This window comes from Palaemon carinicauda, chromosome 44, assembly GCF_036898095.1.
Source record: "Palaemon carinicauda isolate YSFRI2023 chromosome 44, ASM3689809v2, whole genome shotgun sequence".
Taxonomy (NCBI): domain Eukaryota; kingdom Metazoa; phylum Arthropoda; class Malacostraca; order Decapoda; family Palaemonidae; genus Palaemon; species Palaemon carinicauda.
In genome coordinates, this window is record NC_090768.1 from 1,916,595 (window position 1) to 1,933,649 (window position 17,055).

The 17,055-nt window shown below is 40.4% G+C and overlaps 1 protein-coding gene across 4 annotated transcripts in view; it reads right to left on the reverse strand.

The window, feature by feature from the left end:
• Positions 1 to 17,055, reverse strand: part of LRP1 (LDL receptor protein 1) — a 1,015,507-nt gene that overhangs the window by 295,274 nt on the left and 703,178 nt on the right. For all 4 annotated transcript variants that reach the window (XM_068367027.1, XM_068367026.1, XM_068367028.1 and 1 more), the window contains 2 exons: positions 12,440 to 12,657; positions 12,088 to 12,279 (listed from right to left, as the gene is read on the reverse strand). In XM_068367027.1, the coding sequence (XP_068223128.1) occupies positions 12,088 to 12,279; positions 12,440 to 12,657 (410 nt within the window). The remainder of the gene's footprint in view (positions 1 to 12,087; positions 12,280 to 12,439; positions 12,658 to 17,055) is intronic.

Sequence of the window (17,055 nt, forward strand, 5' to 3'; positions counted from 1 at the left end):
ACATGATTAAATGGCTTTTCAAAACGTACATTATTATTATTAACAAAATTTTTAAATAGGCTACAAGTATATATTGTTCATGCTCATGACTTGCTTAAAGAGTCAGTTCTTAATGAGTATATTAGATCCTATTCATGTAGCTATTTGAGGAATAAATGGCTGCATAAACTGAATTTCTCTAAGACTTATAATATTTCTTTTAAGGATTTTTTTTTTTCAATATTTAATGCATAATATGGACTGCAAAATGTAAAATTAAAAAAAAAATTTAATAACATTTTTTTTCTTTTTTTTTTTTACACTTGAGAACATATTCTTGGTCTAATCCAATCGGCAGAGTTTATTTGGATGCAGATACCCAAACAGCTTCACATTAATCACACCTCTTTTCTTCCTTCCTACTGTATGTCGGAGCGAGGTGAGAAGTAAAGGATCTATGGCCTAGCCAACTACCACTTTGAGCACCATTCTATTTTGATTTCTGTCCTGAAAGACTAGGATTCTAATCGTGTTTTCTTGTGACAGAGATGGCCAGCCCTTGTGACCTTCCTTTTTTGAGATCTTTATGGCTCATCTTGCAAGGTCAAAATCTAGTCACTCAAAAATAACACATTTGGAAATAATTTGTATTTTTCCTAACATACAAACCTGGAGCTATTTATTATAGGGTATTACCTTCGGCGCAGCTGAAAGACGAGCCATGATAATTTTAGTGAGGGATAACTACCCCATCCGCTAGTTAGCGGGTGGGGGGTGGGGTAGACTGGCTACCCCGCTCACTCGCACCTCTCGGCTGAGTAACCACTTTGCCTTATGGCAGGACTTCTCGGGGGACAGGGTGGCGGGCCAATTTGTATAAATAGCTCCAGGCTTGTATATTAGGAAAAATAGAAATTATTTCCAAATTTGTTATTTGTTCCGACACAGATACAAACCTTCGCTATTTATAATAGGGTGACTTACTCTTAGGAGGATGGAAGTCCTCACTAACTGGCCTTGGTCATGACCCAGGGTCCTCTCTATTTCGATCACAGATCGAAAGTAGAAGGGACCCTACCTTCGCTAAAATCAAGTGCCGATATGAGGTAATGCACTGATAGCACCCTGCAGAAGCTTGTGTATGAGTGGAACTAACAGTGTGGCTTGTCTTTAACATAGGAACTCGAGTACAGAACCTAATGTTCTTGACCCTTTTACCCCCAAGCTATCTGGAACTTTCCAACCCTTAACCCCCAGGGGTTATTTTTTTTAAAAGCACATGTTGCAGTATATTTTTTTTAAATTGCTCTAACAGCCTTAATTTTCGTCATAGAGAGGTCAGGTTGGTCTCATTCTTTTGGAAAATGCCTGAAGTTTCTCATAACATCAAAAATATGCAAAAAAAAAATATATATAAATAGCAGTTTTTTGCAAGAACGTACCGGTACGTCCTTGGGGGTAAAGGGATGAGTTTTGTGAAAAGTACCACTACGTCCGTTGGGAGTAAAAGGGTTAAAGACTTACCCAATACCCTCCCTCTAAAAAGTATTGGGGACGTAACAAAGTATTCTTCTATACTTAGGAGGCACAAGGGAAATGGGTCTTACCTGCAGTGAGGTGAGGTCAGCTATGCCGAGGCTTGCGGAGCTGTTTTGCCCAGAGGGGAGAACGTGAAAGGATGAAAGGAGCCAGGCATTCTTACTCATTCACCCCAGACTAATCCGGGTAGCCTCAGCCCTCAACCCTCTGCTACTTGCCCATCAAGGAGCCTGAGGTGTTTAAACCATTTGTTGTGCGACCACCACAGGACCAATGGAAAAGGTCTTCATGTTCTTGTGGGTTACGTCTTTGCAGGTAGTGGGTCGTGAAGGTCGATTGACGCTTCCACATGCCCACTTAAAGTATCTGCACCACAGAGTAGTTTCTTGAACGCCAGGGACATAGAAACGCCAGTGACGTTACGAGCTCTGGGTCTTAGGATGGAGGAGAGTCTAGATTAAGAGTACAGTGATCCCTCGCTACTTCGCGGTTCGACTATCGCGGATTCACCACTTCGCGGATTTTTTTCATAACGCATGTATATACATATATCGCGGATTTTCCGGAAATTTCGAAAATACCGCGATGTGACCGATGGTGCGAGATTGGAGAAAGTAAGGAAAATTGAATCATGATTGATTTTCAATATAAATGAAACTTTGAGGAGCAACAAAGATATCATTTGTTAGATAGAGGTAAGGAATGGGAGGTAGTGAAAAGTAGCCCACAGAGAGAGAGAGAGAGAGAGAGAGAGAGAGAGAGAGAGAGAGAGAGAGAGAGAGAGAGAGAGAGAGTGTGTGTGTGTGTTGTTTTAAATGTAATAAACAAAAAAATTTGATAGGTTATGACACATTGGTGCTTATGTAATATCAACTGTATAGACGGTTTGAATAAGTTAAGAAATGGTATAAACGATACTTTGTTAGTGTATTCGTACGCTCTCAAGAGTGGCAGCTAGACGTCAGCTGATCTGATCACAGCCAAAAGTAAAACAAAAAGAAGTCAACAATATTCGATTTTTAAAACACACCCGAAATTTAAAAACAAAAGTAGACGCTTTCTTAATGTGCAATTAACTATTTAAAGAGTAGCAATTTTCTAGAATAAAATGATGTTTCCCAAAAAAATAGTGGTTTTCTGATGAAATCGGATGCCGTGTTTTTAGCAACGATTGAAATGTATGTAAACTCGGCATAATTTTTTCGTTTCGTATTTAATTGACACTAAGAAAACTAATTTTAGTTTCTTCATCTATATGTAAGTATTGTATAACACGAAGAGAGAGAGAGAGAGAGAGAGAGAGAGAGAGAGAGAGAGAGAGAGAGAGAGAGAGAGAGAGAGAGATCAGCTGTTGTAATCGAATGCCGTGTTTTTGTTTCATGATAATTTCATCGCCACGACTAACAACAACATACTGTACTGAACTTTACAGTATTATACAGACTACTGTAATATGATAAAATAAAATATTTGTAATAACCTATTTTATATGAAATGGGGCTATTTTTTTTTGTATAAAATTTACATTTACGTACGTAAAACAACTCTCTCTCTCTCTCTCTCTCTCTCTCTCTCTCTCTCTCTCTCTCTCTCTCTCTCTCTCTCTCTCTCGCTTAAATTGTTTTCCTGCTTTGCTAGGTATGTATGATTTTATATAGATAGGGTAAATAATATTTGTAATAACATATTTTCTAAAAGCTTTCACTGTAATATCATTATTTATCACTTTCATCATGCGCGTTAAATGCCTTCGTTTGTTTATTACGATCGAAGATGGAGCGTACTTTATGACGCCTCCGTTTCAGGCGGCGTCATAAAGAAAAACATTTCATTTGGAAGTCCTAAGAAAAATTAAGTAAAACATTGGTAATAACAAAATCAACATACTGTATAATCAATATAATCGATGCAAAAACTAACCTATACACAGATGTGTACACTAGATGCGTTTGTTTCTTCATTATGATCAGAGATAAACCTAAACAAAACATCGGTTGCCATTTTTTATCGTGCTTTTTGGCGTGTTTAGGAAACGCATGACATAAAATCGCCTTTAATATTTGTGCCTGTTTTAGTTTAGGGTACTGTAGTACATGCATTAAGTGTTCTGTACATTAAAGGGTAGTTTGTTAACAGTACTACGTACAATGGAAGGTTTTAAAAGTCTGAATATACATGTTAAATAAATACGTAAATATGGTGTCACTACTTAGCGGATTTTCACCTATCGCGGTCGGGTCTGGAACCTATCTACCGCGATAAACGAGGGATCACTGTAACCTCAATTGCCTTCCGATCCCAGAGGGGAAGGAAAACATTGACCTTCCCCGTGCTGGTCAGCAGTGCCGACACACGGGGGCGAGCTGGTATCGTTCTTTTAAGGTAACCCTACAGACTCCTCATTGGGTAAAACCCCAGTTGATGGGTATCCAGTTACCAAACGAAGACTCTTTATTTGAAATGGGCTGCAGCTAGGGTACAGCACACTTGGATTTGAGTCTTGGCAATCCACTCAAGGACGCCGCTGAGGATTACTTCTCCCCGTCTCCTAGGGTAGGAGACATCAGAGGTTGGATCATACAACACACTAACTCTCTTGGTCAAAAGCCCAAGTGAGTAGAAAGGGCGTCTTTCGAGTAAGGAAGCGATCTGCTGCTGGGCCTAAGGTTCGTAGAGAGGGGTCTTCAGAGACTGAAGGACCCGAACCGCGTTCCCAGGAGGAGGTTAAGATCCGATGGGGGACAAGTTATCTCAAACTTGCGTAAGTAAAGGCACCGATGGGAGAGAATCCCCTTCCACGACATCAGTCACAAAGGACCGAACACTTCGCCTGGAATACCGACGCTGAAAAGTGTCTGAGGTGCCTAGACATCTTTACCGTAACCTGTTGCGAAAGGCCTCTCTGAGAGGGGTGGTGTAGGATCGTCCCAGGCGAGAAGTCGAAGCAAAGCTACATCTTAGGAAAGCGTTATCATGTAGCTGCTTGGAAGATCGTGCCGTGGCGGAAGATCGTGTCGTGGAGGAAGATCCCTCGGAACTCCGTCAGGAGCTGTAGAAGGTCCAGGAACCATTCTGCGGGTTGCCATAGCAAAGCTATTGGAGCTCCGTTAGGGGCTGCAGAAGGTTGGCAACCATTCTGCGGGATGCCATAGCGAAGCTATTGGAGTCATTGATAAGATCCTGCTTATCCTGACTTGACTGAGGACTTTTTCAGCAGATCAAATGGGGGGGACCAAATGGGGGGGGGGGGAAATAAGGCACACCTCTACGCCGCCCCACCGATCTTGAAATACATCTTGTTTGAGGGCCTGGGGAACGGTCGAGTGGGAGCCCAAAGATCAGGGCCGCTGCGAGCATAACCACAGTCGGGGACCCCACAAAGTTGAGACTTTGTTGGATACAAGATCATTCCAAGACACTAGGAGCCCACTATCTGGGTGGTTTTGCAAGCACATTCCTATACCAGGAAGGACACAAGCAGATGGGGACAACTAGATGTCCTCTGTCCATCTGAGGCTTCGTACTGCTAGATAGTTCTCTAAAAGAGGTGAATGCTGGTACCTTTCTGAATCGGGCCAACAGACGAGGATGGAATGGTATGGCATATGATCCCCCTCTCTCTTTTGATGCATGATAAAGAGCATCAGGTCAAGAGGGAAGACGAGAAGACAGGCCTCTATGCAGAAGCTCTCGTCTGCGGATTGTCCAGCGGTGAGGGGGTGGAGTGCATAGCAATAAACACACCTCGATATGATGTCGAGACGTGTAACCAATTGCACGTTCTTGCAACGAAGGGGAACAGCCTGTTCTCCCTCCAACTGCCACTAATCCAGTGTGGTTGGCTGAATAAGACCGATACCAAACGTTAAACCAGTTAATCAGTACAGCTTATGTTATAATAGCGAATCTCCATAGAGATCGCTTTCCGAACAAGAGACTGTACGGTAATCACCGAACGCCTCCAACCAAACCACAGAAGAGATTGAGACGTATCTTCAATCTATTGTTGAGTGGGTAAAGAGCATAAGTCTACTACGGAGTAGTAACACCGAACTGTGCGCATGACAAGCATACATGCGTAGTTCGACTTAAAAGTCGTATCCGGAACTGTTGGAGAACGTTGGAAACGTTCGTAACGGAGGTTTCTCCTTCTTAGGACAAAAAATGTTCGTACTTCTCCGTCTCCAATTGGTAAACTAGCATTTATATTAAATATTCCCTACTAGGGAACAGATATGCTTATGAGAAGTTTCCAGCCAAAGCCTTTGTAGGAGACTAAGACTTCTGATCGGGGGAAAGGAAAAAATGCCTATAAGGAGGCAGAACGTAAATGCCGTATGTCTGGTTACAGGAAAGTAGCCAAGTAATGTACTGAATAACCTGGTTTCAAGAAGGGATATAAATATACAACTTAATAGAACGGAGTTCTAATTGGAAGATGTATACAGCCCTTATTGGAAGAAAGATTGCTTGCACACATATATGTACTTGTCCACTTGTGCTAGCGCATGCGTATTCTCTGCCTCCAGGAAACATTTGCAACGAATCCGGTTGCGGGAACAATGTACAAGCGACTAATCGCAACATTATTGCCGAAAGAATTTTGATCGTTGACTAACTGTAATATTTTCTTGAATGAGAGCGAACATGTTCTTAAACAAAATATACAGCTAAAGAAGCGATCATTTACCCTTTAGTTTACCCCTCCTCTTTATGTGAGGGGCTAGCCAGGGTTCATTACACAGAAACGGATGTCTGTTTACCTGTGGGTGGGGTTGAAACGTTGGTAACGTAATGAAAAGATGCCCACACTGTTGCTCTCGTTCTTTAACGTTAGCTAACAATGTTCCTTCGGGAATAATTGTTCGAAACAATAACCCTGTAAGGATAGAATAAGAAGTCTCGGAAGACTATCGTGTAAAAAAGCAAGTGGTTATACCCACGGTACAATGACGGGGAGGCTGCCTTCTTCAAACGGTAGAACCCAGTTTAAGAAAATAACCTCGTGGTTTTTGTCTTGGGTAGAGTGCCTGCTCCGGAGAGGCTTACGGCCTTCATGAAGTTTTAACACCCATTGAAGTTTTGTAAAAATTTCGCAGGAACGAGTCTCCCGAAAGAGGGTGAAGTCTCGTATGTGGGGGTTTGCTTCAAGAAGGCCAGATATAATTGCCATCGACCGCTTACCTAAAGGGGTTGCCATCGAACGCTTTCTCGATAGTGAGAAAACTACCGTTTAAATTAGGCAAGGCCCTCCAGGGGAAATGAACTGCAATGTAAAGAATTTTTCATTCCCCGCTCATTTCCATCTGCTAACCAAACCACTCGAAGTGGGAAGGTGGAGGAAAGATGACGGTGGTTTGTTCGAAAACGAAAGGATCGGTGCTGGCGAAACCAGACTAGCTGATATAGTAATCAGCTGGGAATGTAGAGTGATGTATCAAGTCACACCGTTGGAAGACCCCTCCCGTAGAGGGGGGAAGTTTCAACCATAGAGTATTCAGAAAACTCTGAATCGTGGAAAGAGAGAGATTCGGATGAGAACCTAGGGGTTCAGAATATATTTGTGAATTCCTTTCTCACGACCTTAAGGGATGTTGTGCCGAGAACCCGCAGGAACTCTGTCGCAGATTCCTGATGGAATTCCAGGAATCGTGTTACGTGACCAGGTCCCAAAGGAACTGTGTCATAGTTACCTGTAGAGATTCGTAATCCCTTAGGCAGCAGGCATCCCACTGTATCAGAGTAAAACTCTTGATGACGATGGGCGCGCGCGAACAATTCACGGGACGAGAGTTCGAAAACTCTGACATGAGAGTAAACCTATTGTGCACTCGTGAACACTTCGCGCAACGAGAGTCTGAAAACTCTGTCATATAAGTATGGCTATGGTTACGAGAACCCAAAGGTTCAGCATGAACTGCGTTGTGAGCCCCGAAGGGTCATAAGAGTTGTTCGTGCACTTCAACCGATTGCGTGCGCGCCAAGTTGGTCGTGCGTGCGAGCCAATATGGTCGTGCGCGCGCGCCAATACAGTCGTGCGCTCCAATCCGATTGTGTGCGTGCACCAATATGGTCGTGGGCTCCTATCCGATCATGTGCGCCACAATGGTCGTGCATGCGCGCCAATTTGGTCATGCGCTCTTGCGCCGAACTATTAGTAGGCGGAAGGGAGCTCGCGTGCGCACCTTTTTCGCGCACCTGGCGCGCATAAGATTGCTTGCGCGCAGTGTGTTATTCGCGCGCATGGCGCACCACAGGATGTTCAAGCGCATGGCGAGCAACAGGATGTTCGCGCAACTGGCGCGCCAAAGGATGAACCCGCGCGCCACGATCGCCATTTTGCTTGTGCGCGCCAAGACGGTCGTGCGAGAACTCACTGCTACGCTCATTCGAAGGTTCAAAATAGCTTGTGTTGTGTGAGCGCGAACGCTCGACACAACGAGAGTTTGGAAACTGTCATAAAAAGAATGACTCAGGTCACAAGAACCCGAAAGATCGGCGTGAACTGTGTTGCGCGAATCCGAAGGGTCAGCGCAACGAGAAACCGAAGTTTCCCTATCACTAAACACCGAAGTGTCGAAGTGACTAAAGTTACAAGAGCCCAAGGGTTCTGCGTAACTAATGTTACAAGACCCCGAAGGATCAGCATAACGAGAAACCGAAGTTTCCTTGTCACAAAACACCGAAGTGTCAGTGACTAAAGTTACGAGACCCCTTGGGTTCAACGTAACTGATGTTACGAGGCCCCGAAGGGTCAGCGTAATGAGAATCCACAGTTTCCTTGTCACAACACACCGGAGTGTTAGAGTGACTAAAGTTACGAGAGCCCAAGGGTTCAGCGTAACTAATGTTACGAGACCCCGAAGGGTCAGCGCAACGAGAAACCGAAGTTTCCCCGTCACAAAACACAGAAGTGTCAGAGTGACTAAAGTTACGAGAGCCCAATGGTTCTGCATAACTAATGTTACGAGACCCCGAAGGATCAGCGTAATGAGGAATCGAGGTTCCTCTGCCACGAGACCCCGAAAGGTTGGCGTGATTGATGGCACACGGTCCCGAAGGCTCAATGTTACCATCGTTACGCGAGCCTGAAGGTTCAGCGTAACTGAAACCTGAAGGTTTCGAGCCTACTGTCATGAGAACCAGCAGGATTAACATGACGAGAGCCCGAAGGCACAAACAATCACGCCAGCCCAAAGGGTGATCGAGCGAGACCCCGAAGGATCAAGGAGAACCAGCAGGTTCAAGATAACACCTCCGCATAAGAGGTTGGTTCTCCCGAAGGAGAGAGTCGCTTAAGAAAAGGCTCTCGCTCCACCCCTGAAAGAGAACCATAAGCGTAGGGATAACCTGCTTCGGAGAAAGGTCTGCCACCGCCCCTGGTGGATCAGCAAGCTCCTACAGGTTATTTCTCGCGAACGAGAGGGAAGTTCTCCCGAAGGAGATCCCCTAAGACAAGCTTTCTCCCAGCTCTATAGGAATAAAGCGTAGACGTAAAATATCTCTTTTGCGAACAAGAGAGAAGTCCTCCCGAAGGAGGACATCGCCAAAGACAAGCTTTCTCCCAGCTCTATGGGAAGAAAGCATAGGCTTAATAATCTCTCTCTTGCGAACGAGAGTGAAGTCTTCTCGAAGAAAGACATCGCCTAAAACAAGCTTTCTCTCAGCTCTATGGGAAAAAAGCGTAGGAGTAAGAAATTCTCTCCCGCGAACAAGAGAGAAGTCCTCCTGAAGGAGGACATCGCCTAAGGCAAGCTTTCTCCCAGCTCTATGGGAAAAAAGCGTAGGCGTAAAAAATCTCTATCGCGAACGAGAGAGAAATCCTTCCGCAAGAGAACATAGCCCAAGTAAAGATTTATCCCAGCTCTATGGGAAAAAACCATAGGCGTAAACAAAAACTACTCTCTCTCTTGCGAGAGAGAGATAGAAGTTCCCTTCGAAAGAGGAACATCAAGTTGAAGGTTGATAGTGAATGCTACCTCGTAATGAGGGCAGCTCACGAGCTACCACATGTGTACTACATCGCTGTTACCTGTGAAAAAAAAAAAAAAGTTGTTATCAATTACAATTCATGCTCCGTTGCACAAAATACACAATTCGGGGAATAAGTCATCTTCCTTGCAAGATAATTCCTCAAAAGAGACCTGAACTGTTAAAAACTTTAATTCTGTAATGAAACAAACCCACGGCAGTGTTGAGAACCTGCCGAAGGACAACAACCTTACGGCGGAGGCAGTTGGATACGATGTCAACATCACTAAAGTTACACATATCTAACAACGTATATTTCCATTTATACATGTATACACTAAAAAATATGTAAGATAAATGAAAACACACAAGAAAAACAAAAATAAAACAAAAAACCGAAAAACATCAAGGCCAGTCTTTGCGGGAGAGAAGGACAACATGTCCGTCCTCTACCGAGCCAAAAAGTAGTGGTTACTCAACCGAGAGGTGTGAGTGAGCGGGGTAGCCAGTCTACCCCACCCCCCACCCGCTAACTATCGGATGGGGTAGTTATCCCTCACTAAAATTATCATGGCTCGTCTTTCAGCTGCGCCGAAAGTAATACCCTATTATAAATAGCGAAGGTTTGTATCTGTGTCGGAACAAATACTGTAATTATATTAGGTACTCCCAAATTTTAATAAACATATGTTATCCTGCTTTTCTTACTTTTTCAAAGACCTAGGCTGAGTCTGACAGCCACAAAGTTCCAAAAATGCATATCTCAACAATTTGCTAGGGCTTTTGCCAAGATAAATCTATGCGACTTTAATCAAATCAAAGATTTGTGGGAGATTAATGATTTAGCAGGAGTTCCAAGAGCCAGGGACACAAAACTCCATATAGGTTTGAAGGTCAAGTCCCTTCCTTAGGGGGCACTTCTGAAGATATCAGTTGCACAAAACCTCCCAGCTTTGCCAGAGTTCCTAAAATACCAACATGGTTTGGAGGAGCAACGTAATATCTATAACTATTACAGAATTATGCAATTCCTTTCTTCTTATTTACCAGTTAATAAGTAATTTCTTTGTAAGGACCCTCTATTACTAAAACTCTAATCTACTTAAAAAGTCTCAGCGACTGGAATCACGAATGGATATCAGGAAGTATCAAGTACAGTATATGGAATGAATGATTCTGCTTTGCTAAAGGCTTGTGGAAGTCTGCATCAATGACCATGCAGGTATGTTGCATGACTTACTGAACAAATGATATTGTCTGGTAATATAGCCAAGGAGACTTTCAATTCCAATATTAACTTTAAATGCAGTTTAGCCATAAATGTCAATTCTACCAATGGCAACTCCTTGGTTACCCTAATCTGAAGATAACTGTATTTAAAGAAAATAGGATCTCATTTTCAGTTACTTCTCTATTTATCCAAAAAATTATGCTTAACTTTATGCTGTCCTCTATCAGAGGCATAGTACAATCATAGACCTAAACTTGAGATCAGCATTAAGTTTTTTCTAAAGATGTTCAAATTGACTTCCATCTGGAAGACGGATTTCTTAAAAAAATTAGCCAAAATATTTTACCTGAAGGATGATATTTAGTCACCTGGTCAAATACCTTGGGCATGCTCTATGATAAATATACAGTGCCTCCTACACATTCCTTCTTTGATCATTTTAAGAATATATTTTAAGGCCCACTGACCAATAAGAATTCACACTCAGTCGCAGGTCAGTAGGTAGCTGAGCATTGGACACTAAAAGAATATAATAATCAGCCTCTCAGGAAATATACTTCCTTGAATGATTGACTTGATTCTATCATTGATCTACAATATGATGAAAAATTTTATTAGAAAAGATATGACAAACAAATTTACTGACGTAGTGGACAAATGAGATAGACATTTACAAATAAAACGAGATAGACTACTATAGCCAATTGTACTAATATGAGCTGCTATTTACACAATCTTGCATATCCAGTGTAGATATCAAATAAAAATTTTTGCGGTGTCCTCTTAACCATTTGTTTGTTTATTTCCTTTTATTTTTCATTTGTTAAAAGGACTACTTTGAGACAAAGACAGTATGGCTTCCAAAGCCATTTGATATTACCATTAACTATTAGATTGTCTCATTAATTTACTAGAGACATAAATTTATTGAAAGGAAAGAGTAGGAAATTTTTAAGCTTTAAGTGTAAATGTTGATAAAACTGAGCTTCCAAAGGGAAGTAGTATGAACGTTACAGAAGGCTCACTGAAATAATTTCCGTATGAGCTAATAATCAAAGGGGAAAAAAATCAATTGGAGAAGGTAAAATATGTCTAATGCCACTCAGGGCGCTAATCACAACTTACTGCAAGAGAAACTTTGAAAACCTACACGTGTCATATTATATTGAAAGCTGTTTAGAAGTACTGTGGTGTGTCTGTAAACTTGCAATTTATGTATGTAACCTGAAACTTTGCAAAAACTTATGAATACAAAACAAACAAGTTTAAAATATTACTTTTAGTAAAAAAAAATGAAGACACAAATTACACATGAAAAATTAATTCCAAACTTAAAAAACAGTAATATGGAAAATATATGAACTTACAAGGTTGCTGCCGGAATGGATGGTAAACATGTATATCCATAGGCCTATGCACAGCATTGTAAATTGTGCGAACATTGGCTCCAGTGTATTTATCAGCACGTAATACAGCCTTCAATTCCCAGTCAGTCCAGTAGATATAATTTTCAAACACTGATATAGCAAATATGTGCTGTACATGTAGTGGGGCAGTATCTGGAAAAATAAATAAATTGTTGGAATAAGTTTTAAGTAAAAATGAAATCAGGGCACTATTGAGTAATATGAAATAAGGTAATGCACAACATGGCCCGAATCTCACGATGGCTTCCACGTTTCTATACTAAAAATACAGTTTACACAAAACTTTACCTACCTTTACTCATAATAATTCTCATATTTTTCCCATCAAGATCTGAATGAGCAATATAATCCTGGTGAGCATCAGCCCAAAACAATTCGTGCGTTACATAAGATATAGTAAGAGCATTTGGCCACCCAAGAGTTGTGTTCACAATGACACGCTGATCTGAGCCATCCATACCAGCTTTTCCTATGTGAGGGGAATTACCCCAGTCTGTCCAATACATGTACCTGCAAAAAGGTAAAAATATAATGTGAATATCCTAACACCCAAAGGATATCAATTTCCTCATATCATACTCATAAAAATAAAGCAGCATGATTTTTATTATTACAGAAAAGTTACAAAATAGAAAATATAGGCCTACTGATTATTATTTCAGGATATACCTGTACCTCTTTTTCCCTTAAAATTTGGCCCATGAAAATGAGTCGTTTAAGAAAGTTTTTAAAAGTCTTAATTTATAAATGTGTGCTGATTATAATTGTAACAGGTTATTATTACTATTACCATTTTGAAGTTGACCATATTACTGATATAAAGTAAAGTATTCAATTCTTACTGAGGTAGATCAAAGAATGCATTTCTAATAAAAAAAGAACATAGTTAATGAATTTTCAATGAAATGAAATTCCTTAAAAAACTTACAAATTAATAAATTGGATTCTATTACAATGGTACCTCTATTTACAAGTTGAACTGCTCTGGGAGCTCGCTTACAAAAACTAAAATGCTCGTAAACTAAAACAATTTTTCACATAAAAAATAAAGGAAATGTAGTCGATGCATTCCATGTCTATAATATGCATAACGGGGTACAGTGATCCCTCGCTACTTCGCGGTTCGACCATCGCGGATTCACCACTTCGCGGATTTTTTTCATAACGTATGTATATACTGTACATATATCGCGGATTTTCTGGAAATTTTGAAAATACCGCAATGTGACCGATGGTGCGAGATTGGAGAAAGTAAGGAAAATTGAATCATGATTGATTTTCAATATAAATGAAACTTTGAGGAGCAACAAAGATATCATTTGTTAGAGAGATAGAGAGAGGTAAGGAATGGGAGGTAGTGAAAAGTAGCCCACAGAGAGAGAGAGAGAGGGAGAGAGAGAGAGAGAGAGAGAGAGAGAGAGAGAGAGAGAGAGAGAGAGAGAGAGAGAGAGAGAGAGAGAGAGAGAGTGTGTGTGTGTGCATTGTTTTAAATGTAATAAACAAAAAAATTTGATAGGTTATAACACATTGGTGCTTATGTAATATCAACTGTATACTGTAGACGGTTTGAATAAGTTAAGAAATGGCATAAACGATACTTTGTTAGTGTATCCGTACACTCTCAAGAGCGGCAGCTAGACGTCAGCTGATCTAATCACAGCCAAAAGTAAAACAAAAAGAAGTCAACAATACTCGATTTTTAAAACACACCCGAAATTCAAAAACAAAAGTACACGCTTTCTTAATGTGCAATGAACTATTTAAAGAGTAGCAGTTTTCTAGAATAAAATGATGTTTCCCAAAAAAATAGTGGTTTGCTGATGAAATCGGATGCCGTATTTTTAGCAACGACTGAAATGGATGTAAACTCGGCATAATTTTTTCATTTCGTATTTAATTGACACTAAGAAAACTAATTTTAGTTTCTTCATCTATATGTAAGTATTGTATAACACGAAGAGAGAGAGAGAGAGAGAGAGAGAGAGAGAGAGAGAGAGAGAGAATGAATCAGCTGTTGTAATCGAATGCCGTGTTTTTGTTTCGTGAGAATTTCATCGCCACGACTATAACAACAACATACTGTACTGAACTTTACAATATTATACAGACTACTGTAATATGATAAAATAAAATATTTGTAATAACCTATTTTCTAAAAGCTTTTACTCTAATATCATTATTTATCACTTTCATCATGCGCGTTAAATGTCTTCATTTGTTTACTGAGCGTGGTTGTTTACTGAGCGTACTTTATGACGCCACCGTTTCAGGCGGCGTCATAAAGAAAAACATTTCACTTGGAAGTCCTAAGAAAAATTAAGTAAAACATTGGTAATAACAAAATCAACATACTGTACTGAATAATCAATATAATCGATGCAAAAACTAACCTATACACAGATGTGTAAATGCGTTTGTTTCTTCATTATGATTAGAGATAAACGTAAACAAAACATTGGTTGCCATTTTTTATCGCGCTTTTTGGCGTGTTTAGGAAACGCATGATATAAAATCGCCTTTAATATTTGTGCCTGTTTTAGTTTAGGGTACTGTAGTACATGCATTAAGTGTTCTGTACATTAAAGGGTAGTTTGTTAACAGTACTACGTACAAGGGAAGGTTTTAAAAGTCTGAATATACATGTTAAATAAATAGGTAAATATGGTGTCACTACTTTGCGGATTTTCACCTATCGCGGTCGGGTCTGGAACCTATCTACCGCAAAAATCATGCCCAATCCATCTCCATCTACCCTTCACCATGAACTCATCCACATATGGCACTCGGGTAATCTCTCTGATAGTTTAATTTCTAATCCTGTCCTGCCATTTAACTCCCAATATTCTTCTGAGGGATTTTATCTCAAATCTAAAAAATCTGTTGGATTCTGTTTCATTGTCATACCATGACTCATGTGCATACAGTAACACCAATCTCACTAAACTGATATATAGCCTGATTTTTGTGTAATTTCAGGCGATTTGATTTCCAAATTTTACTTAACCGAGCCATTGTCTGATTTACTTTTTTTCAATCTTTCATTAAACTCAAATTCTAAAGGTTTTGTATTAGGGATCATAGTATTTAAATATCTAAATGATTCCATCTCATTAATCCTTCCTCCTTCCAATGATATTTCATCTTCTACTACATATTCTGTTCTTATCATCTCTACTTATTTTGACGGCTGCTTTTACGGTCCCCTACAGCAGGGGAATGCCACTCTCCACAGAACCTCCACTGCCGTTTTATCTTGTTTTGTCAGAGTATTCAACATTTCATATCACGTATTACAGTATTCATTTACTGTTAGATCATCACTGTCAAACGACTCACGAAATAAGAAAGTCTTCAGTTTCCTCTTGAAACCCTTAATGTCTTCAATCATTCGGATTTGGGAAACTTACATTCATCAATGCTTGCATTTGCTATTCTCATTATTATTTCGGCTAGACTAGAGAAGTCTCTCTCTTCAATTACTGTACTTCGGATATTGGCATAGGATCAATCGTGCAGTTTGTTTTCTCTTGTCTTTCTTCTATTTATCTTGAGCCCAACCTTGTGTGATATTTCATGCATTCTGGTAATGCAAGCTTTGCAAGTCCAGTTGTGTTCTGCTGATAAGGACAGCATTATCTGCATACTCTAGGTCTACTAATTTCTTGTTACCCATCCAGTCCAATTTTTCTCCAACATCCCTAACTATTCTATGCATTACAAAATCCCTGAGGAGGATAAACAACATAGGTGCACAATACACTCCCTCAGAGTACTCCACTGTTTACTGGAAATTCATTTGATAGGACTCCACTAACATTAACTTCGCATGTCCTATGCTCATGACAGACAATCAAATTTACATATTCAAGATGAACTCCATAATAACACAGGACTCTCCGCAAAATTGGCCGGTGCACACTACCAAAGGCTTTTTCATAATCCACAAATGCCATCAAAAGTGGGCACTAATTTCTACAGGTTTGTAATTAAAATTACCCAAAAATACATAACACTTAATACTGTATCAGAAATTAATACGAATTAACGGATTTTGAAGCGAAGCGAAAAATCTATTTTTGGGTGAGATAGCCATGTCGTCCTGATGGAAGGTTCCTATTGGTAGCTTTCTAAGGGATATTTGGCTACAGTGATATTCCCAGAAAATTAACCTTTAGGTCTCCAGAATTCTAACTCCTGCACGAATATCCTTAAAATTTCCCTTAAGGATATCGCATAATATCAGGGGACGTATATCTTGATACGACACATAGCAAACTTCACCCCGAATAGCGTTTTCGTTTCGAGGGGGAAGAGAGGCAAAAATAGAAGGAGAGCCGTTATCAAGGTTACCCTTCCTCCCGTACTATAACGAGTATCCAAGATGGTGCTCATTCCTTGTAGCATTGAGCATGGTGCTACAGATATAGTAGTTTTAGGGAGGGATCTTGCCTATGCCTTTTCTATGGAAAAACAGGGCGGGCCCATCAGGACGACATGGCTATCTCACCCAAAAATAGATTTTTTGCTTCGCTTCAAAATCAGTTTTTTGGGCTCAAGCCATGTCGTCATGATGGAAGTTTACCAGAGAATTACTAGAAAGTACTGTATCTGTGGATTTTCATAGGTGCCTTGACCTGGGGACAAATTTTTCTATTGTCATCCGGACCATTGAGACATATGACGTTACCGTTATACGTCATTACCACTAATCATGGACAATGTTAGGGCTTCCTGCCCCCTGCAGGGAAGAATCATACTAGACAGTAGAAAAGGGGTCTCAAGGTTTGCATATATTGTATGAACAAACATAAGTATCAACTAGATATACAAAGGTCTCACGGTTTGTAGTATATGTTGTCAGAACAACTAAGTATCAACTATATCCATAGTTTGTAAGCATACAATAAT